This window comes from Eucalyptus grandis, chromosome 6, assembly GCF_016545825.1.
Source record: "Eucalyptus grandis isolate ANBG69807.140 chromosome 6, ASM1654582v1, whole genome shotgun sequence".
NCBI lineage: Eukaryota > Viridiplantae > Streptophyta > Magnoliopsida > Myrtales > Myrtaceae > Eucalyptus > Eucalyptus grandis.
The window spans coordinates 1,583,292-1,589,506 of NC_052617.1; the positions used below are offsets into that span (position 1 = coordinate 1,583,292).

The 6,215-nt window shown below is 37.5% G+C and overlaps 1 protein-coding gene across 1 annotated transcript; it reads left to right on the plus strand.

Moving 5' to 3' along the window:
* Positions 1–80: 80 nt before the first annotated feature.
* LOC104451103 (heptahelical transmembrane protein 1) lies at positions 81–1,175 on the plus strand. The gene is made up of 2 exons (XM_018875309.2): positions 81–144; positions 237–1,175. Exon 2 carries the CDS (start codon positions 282–284, stop codon positions 918–920), a length of 639 nt encoding a protein of 212 aa, XP_018730854.1. The 5' UTR covers positions 81–144; positions 237–281; the 3' UTR covers positions 921–1,175.
* The last annotated feature ends 5,040 nt before the right edge of the window (positions 1,176–6,215 follow it).

Sequence of the window (6,215 nt, forward strand, 5' to 3'; positions counted from 1 at the left end):
CGGCAGACAGGATTGAACCATTTTCTATAAATTGTGATCTGAAGATTGGACTCCAACAAGTATTTCCATAGATTATGCAATGGCTTCATATGTAAATCCACTCGTGCAGGAACTAATATATCTTACTCAAAGGAATTGCTTTTGGTAAGTGGGGTGCCAATGGTGTTTCATTCTGAATTATGAAAAGAATACTCTCTTTTGAAGTATCAGATGCATCTAACACAAATAGTTTTCAGGGCACAAATTCTTTGGTGAACTTGAATCAGATAACAGAAGAAGAAATGAAGGTTGGTTCACTCCAAGCGGCGGTGACACAGTGGCCATTCTTCATCTTCTTAGGCGGATCCATGTTCTGCCTCCTCCCGAGCAGCATTTGCCACCTTTTCTCATGCCACTCACACTGCTTGAACATCCAGCTGCTGCGGATAGACTATGTGGGTATCACGGTCATGATCATCACCTCATTTTCCCCCCCAATCTACTACATTTTCCAGTGCGAGCCCCATTGGCAACTGATCTACCTTGGTGGAATAACGGCGATGGGGATGTTCACTGTCATGACACTGCTAACCCCTTCTCTTTCTTCTGGGAAATTCTGGGCATTTCGAGCAATGCTCTTCTCGTCCATGGCGTTTTTCGGTATCATACCTGCAATCCATGGCTGCATTGTGAATTGGAGCAATCCCCAACGCTCCATCACGCTTGCTTATGAGTTGGCCATGGCGCTATCTTACATTACAGGAACTTTGTTTTATGTTAGCAGGATTCCTGAGAGGCTAAAACCGGGTTGGTTCGACCTTGCTGGTCACAGCCATCAGATATTTCACGTCTTTGTGATCATGGGTGCCTTGGCTCATTATGGCGCTACTCTGTTGCTCTTACCGTGGCGAGATAGAGTTGGGTGCAATGGAACTGTGTAACGATACTAGAATTTGTCAAAATTCAATTCATTTCGATTGAAGAGAGTGTGAGCTATTATTTGCTGGGGGTTCGTGATATTACGTTGTTACTGTGTGTACACCCCAAAGCAAGAAGCCTCAAGGAGAGTTGGCGCTCCATGACAGAGGAGATGCCTCCATTTATAAAGAAGTGGAATGCTCATTGTATTTGTTATATACTTCTCATTATCCGTGGATAATTTGATTTTACAATGTGATCATATGCGGGTAATAATCTTTTCTAGTTTCATGTTATTTTGAGTTGTTTGCAAGATTGGTGCTCCATAATTTTATTTCTTCTACTATTACTTGTCCTTTTCGCTGAAGAGTACTGCTACACTGCTGCTGCCGCCACCACCATGATAATAGTTTTTAACCGGTGTATCATCCTCTGTACAAAAGAAAAAAAGCTAGAGCAGGAGGATGGTGAATTATTTTGTACTTTGTGTGGTGACTGTTAAGAAGATAAATTATGAACCAATACAACATATATAAGTACTAAGAGTCTGCCTAACAGGGTTCAGGAAAGAGCAACAAATGTACGTAGATAGAATCTGCAGGCTTGGAACTTTTTTTTTTTTTTTTTTTTTGGTAAAGATAAGTAATATATTGATTTTGCAAGAAAGAATACAAGAGGGAGGCCTGGCACTAACAAAAACAAACACTCAAGAAGACAAAAGTCTAGAACGAGTGTAAGGGTGCCATGGTTCCCAGAAAAAAAAAATGAGCAACAACAACAAAAGGAAACAAAAGACAATAAAAACTAGAAAACCTCCGTCAATAAAAAATAGAAGGATGGATGTTCCAGCTTTGTTGTAGGCTTTGAACTTGCTCCAGTCCATTTGCAATTTTTTCATCTATCAAAGCTCTGCGACAAATAAAAAAAAAAGTGTCTTCAAGAAGCATGAGCTGTGAAGAATTTCAAGTCCAAGAAGGAGCCGCTGTTAGTAAGAAAAGAAACTCAGACGATCTAATTTGCACTTTTAGTGAAGCTTCGTTCCGATAGTCATGCTGCTAAATCTCCAAAAAAAAATCAGCTACCTTTTGGAAAGGATAGTTAATAGCCGATCTGGCTCTGCAAAATCAGCCATACGACATTTCATCGAAGTTAAAGTCCAAAAACGTTGAAACACATTATCAAATTGTTTTACAAGCCATCATAACCAAGCTCAAAGGGTCATTAAACGGAGGTAGTAAGTTCTACTAGTGTATCGTAGAAATTCCCAAAGAAAATCAGAGAAGCACTTGTCAATATGAGATAACAAGTCACATCCATACTTTTTCTTTTTTAAGGTTGTTGTATCTGTCACCACAATAATCTTTCCCTTCAATTCACAACAAAAGAAAATCCAATGGTACTCATGTCCAAATTTACAGGAAAATATGGAAAATATGACGATCCGATGGTTCAACATGCATAGTGGAGAATCAAGATGTGTAAAATTTGCAATCACGAGCTATGCTCCGGAAATAATGGGATATGCTTTCAAACAAAACAAATGCTAAGTTGAGATAGTAGGAGTTTAAGTAGACAAAAACGGCAATGGAGAAAAATGATGACCCCAACGAATGTCACCATGTATGATCATGCGAAACTCAAGAAGGCATCTTTCAAGGACTCATCCTCACCACCTTTGTCAACAGTTGACGGTGTTCTAGGATCATGATTTAAGCTATTACAACTTATTAATGATGATCCACGGGGAGAGTTGTTGCCTTTGTAACTTGCTTTGTCAAAAATTCCAAATTGATTCTCTATCTCGTGTGTTGCCTATCGAAAGTGTGTATAGCTATGTTAATTGTGGAGGAACCGGACAAGGTAATTTGTTATTGAAAAGGTTCAAGCTCTCTATATTACTTTAATCCGAGAATGTTTTTAGAATCAATCCCGTCAAATGAATACACGATAGAATTAAGAGAGATAATTCGCCCAAATAATCGATATTTAGAATCAGAGAGCTGCTGTTAATTGAATTTTGATTAACAATTCAATTTTTTTCTTTAAAAAATACTGATATAAAAATAATAAAAGTAGATAATAATAAAAAATAATAAGACAGCCCAAAATCGGATAGCTATAATCGCGTGCACTAGAGAATCGGAGAGAATGAAGGAGAATCGATTCTTGCTCATAAATGTCACACCATTTCTTCTAGAACGCCGACGTGGAATGATTTGCACCAGACATTTGGCGTTACTGTATATACACATTTTCAAAAGAATTTGTGGAAAGGGGGCTCACACAGAAGGCAAAGTAAAGAGAGAGCAAGAGAAAAACGCCTCTGCTCTAGTTGATGTCCACGGTTGGATCAGAATTTTCTGCACGAATGGAGTCGAGTGTCCGAAATCGTAACGTGTTCGCTTTGATCTTTGCTTTGCTCTTCGTTTTTTCTTCTCCTCGCCTCTGTTCCCGTTGTTTTCATGTACTGCATCGGCATAAAAATCCCTTTCTCATGGGAATTTTCTATGAGGAAAATGAGCGAGAGTCACTGATGTGCACATTATCGTGTCTCTAGTAATGTACTTAATGCATGGTTTGCGATATTGAGATTCTGTCCTCAGTGATGGCCGAAGGTGGCAGTTGATTGGTGAACGTCAGAAGTGGTCTCAGATGGAGTCTCGTTTGAATCCTTAACGTGATAATTTAGATGAATCCGGGGTGACGGACATTAAGTGAGAAAGTGCGGATGTTCAGGCAAAGAAATAGAAATAAAAAGATAATGGAAACGGGTATAAAAAGAAGAAGAAGAAGGGCATTAAAAGATGGGCTTAAATGCTGTCGTGCTCAAAATGGGTTTAATGGGGATTGGGCTGAACCTGTTTCATATAGATTTGGATTCGATTGATCTCTAGGGAAAATTGCGCTAAATTCTATGAGCTGAGCCAAAATTTTCTTTGAAGCATCTCAATACAATAAGCCCAATAATCTGTCCATGGCCTGGACCCATGGGATTGCAATCCGCTGCCCATACTCGGATCGGGTCCAAGGGCCCAACCCGAGTTCCTGTTTTCAGAAAATAAATACAAATTCAAAAAAAAATGAAATTTTTATTAGAGAAATAGGCCTTGACTAGGTTGTTAGATTTCGTTATTAGAATTAGTTTAGTTTCATTTAGACATTACACGCATGGTTTAGGATAATTCATGATTTTCTCTAGTATAGGTGAGGGAAATTTGTTTTCCTAGGAAATCAAATTTGATTTGAAACAAGCCCATGGGGTTGCTGCTGTGGCTTAATAACAAAGCCGTTTATATTATTTTCATATGTTGTGATTTGCATGCTTTAGCTGAATGGTTAGGTTACCTCTTTTTAAGGATTATAATAAACACTAATAAAAACATCATATGGACATTTAGGACACAAATGATAATCATTATATTATTGGAAACAATTTTTGGTTACAAATAGATTTTTTATTTATTTATATTCCCTAGAAGAGTTTCCGAGTAAAAATACGAATTTGATAATGACACAATTTTTTTGTTCTCCTAATAAAATTCATTTGATAGACCTCCTTAAATATCTCCCTTGCGGGTAGTGGTAGTGAATAGCCAATGGCGGACAGTGGTAGGAGGCAGTAGGCAGGCGAACAAGGAGAAGAATTTTTATTTCTCATTTTTGTTCCAAAAATAGAAAAATAGAAAACTTCTACTTGCCATTTATGTTCCAAACCTATTTTTGGGCTAAAAATTTGTTCTGGAATTAGAAAAATGAAATCGTTTTACCAAATGGATTTTTGTTTTAAAACCTATTCCCAAGAAAAAAAAATAGAAATACAGAGAAATAAAATTGTTATCATCCGCCCTCCAAGTAGGTGAGAATCTTAGAATTCATAATTTTGTAAAAAGATTGCATTGACACCTTATATGACAAATAATCAAGTTTAGATACCGAAATAATACATAGCTATAGTATAAATAACACATAGCTATAGTATTTGTTATATGCTTCTCATTATCCATGGATAATTTGATTTTACAATGTGATCATATGCAGGTAATAATCTTTTCTGCTATCAAGTTATTTTGAGTTGTTTGCAAGATTGTCGCTCCATAATTTTATTTCTTCTACTATTACTTTTCCTTTTTCGTTGAAGAGTACTGCCGCCACCGGCATGAGAATTGTTTGTTAACCACTATATCGTCCTCTGTACAAAAGAAAAAAAAGCTAGAGCAGGAGGATGGTAAATTATTTTGTATTTTGTGTGGTGAATTTTAAGAAGATAAATTATGAACCGACACAACATATATAACTACAAAGAATTACCTAATAGGGTTCGAGAAAAAGCAACGGATGTAAGCAAATAGAATCTGCAGACTTGGAACTTGCTTTAGCGCATTCACAATCTCTGCATCTATCAAAACTCTGTGATAAAGATAAAAATAAGTCTCAAAGAAGCGCAAGCTGTGAAGAATTTGGAAATCCAAGAAGGAGTCGTGGTTAGTAAGAAAAGAGACTCAGATGATCTAATTTGCACTTTCAGTCAAGCTTCATTTCGGTAGTCATGCTGCTAAATCTCTAAGAAGAATCTAAGCTTTAGCGAAGACAAGTAAGTAAGGGTGCGTTTGGTAACGATTCTAATCTAGAGAGTAACTTTTATCGAAATGTTTTTTTCTTATTATTGTTCTCGGAACAATTTCTAAGTAAAAGAACACGTTTTGTAACTTTACAAACTTTTTATTATCGGGATAGAAATGCATTTGATAGGATTCTTAATTTTTTTTATTTCTTTTAATTTAACACTTTTATTATATTTTATTATTTTCTCATTTTTCTTTGGCCAGCCACTGTGAGGCAAGTTCCAGGGAGTTGGCTCACCTCGTGGCCAGGTGAGCCTCAACATTGCCTAGGTGGCATGAGGCCGACCTCACCCTAGCCTAGCAAGGCCTAGCCTCGAGTCAGCTAGGGAGGCTGAGCCTCACCGTGGCTCGACGTCATTGAGGACTGGCAATGTTCTGACGAGATCGTCGCCCTCATCTGGCCGGTCGCCGACGCCGGCCATAGCTAAGGCTGGCGACTAGCCAAAAGGAAGAAAAAGAAAAGGAAAGAGAAGAAAAGAGAGAAGATGTCGCGTCCAAATTTTCGGGTAAATCACCTAAGTGTTTAGCTAATAGATTATTAAGTCTAAACTTAACTCGGGCTCTCTCGAACCCATATCAATTCACTTAAGTTCAAGTTTTTAACATGCAATTATTTTTAAACTAGGAGTCACCACTAATCTATTTTTTTGGTGGGTCGATTGGAAAGCCAAGTAAAGTAATGGGAGATTTACTTTA

Bases quoted from the DNA above. Each gene is read 5' to 3' on its own strand.
- LOC104451103 (XM_018875309.2), top strand. From the start codon at position 282: ATGAAGGTTGGTTCACTCCAAGCGGCGGTGACACAGTGGCCATTCTTC.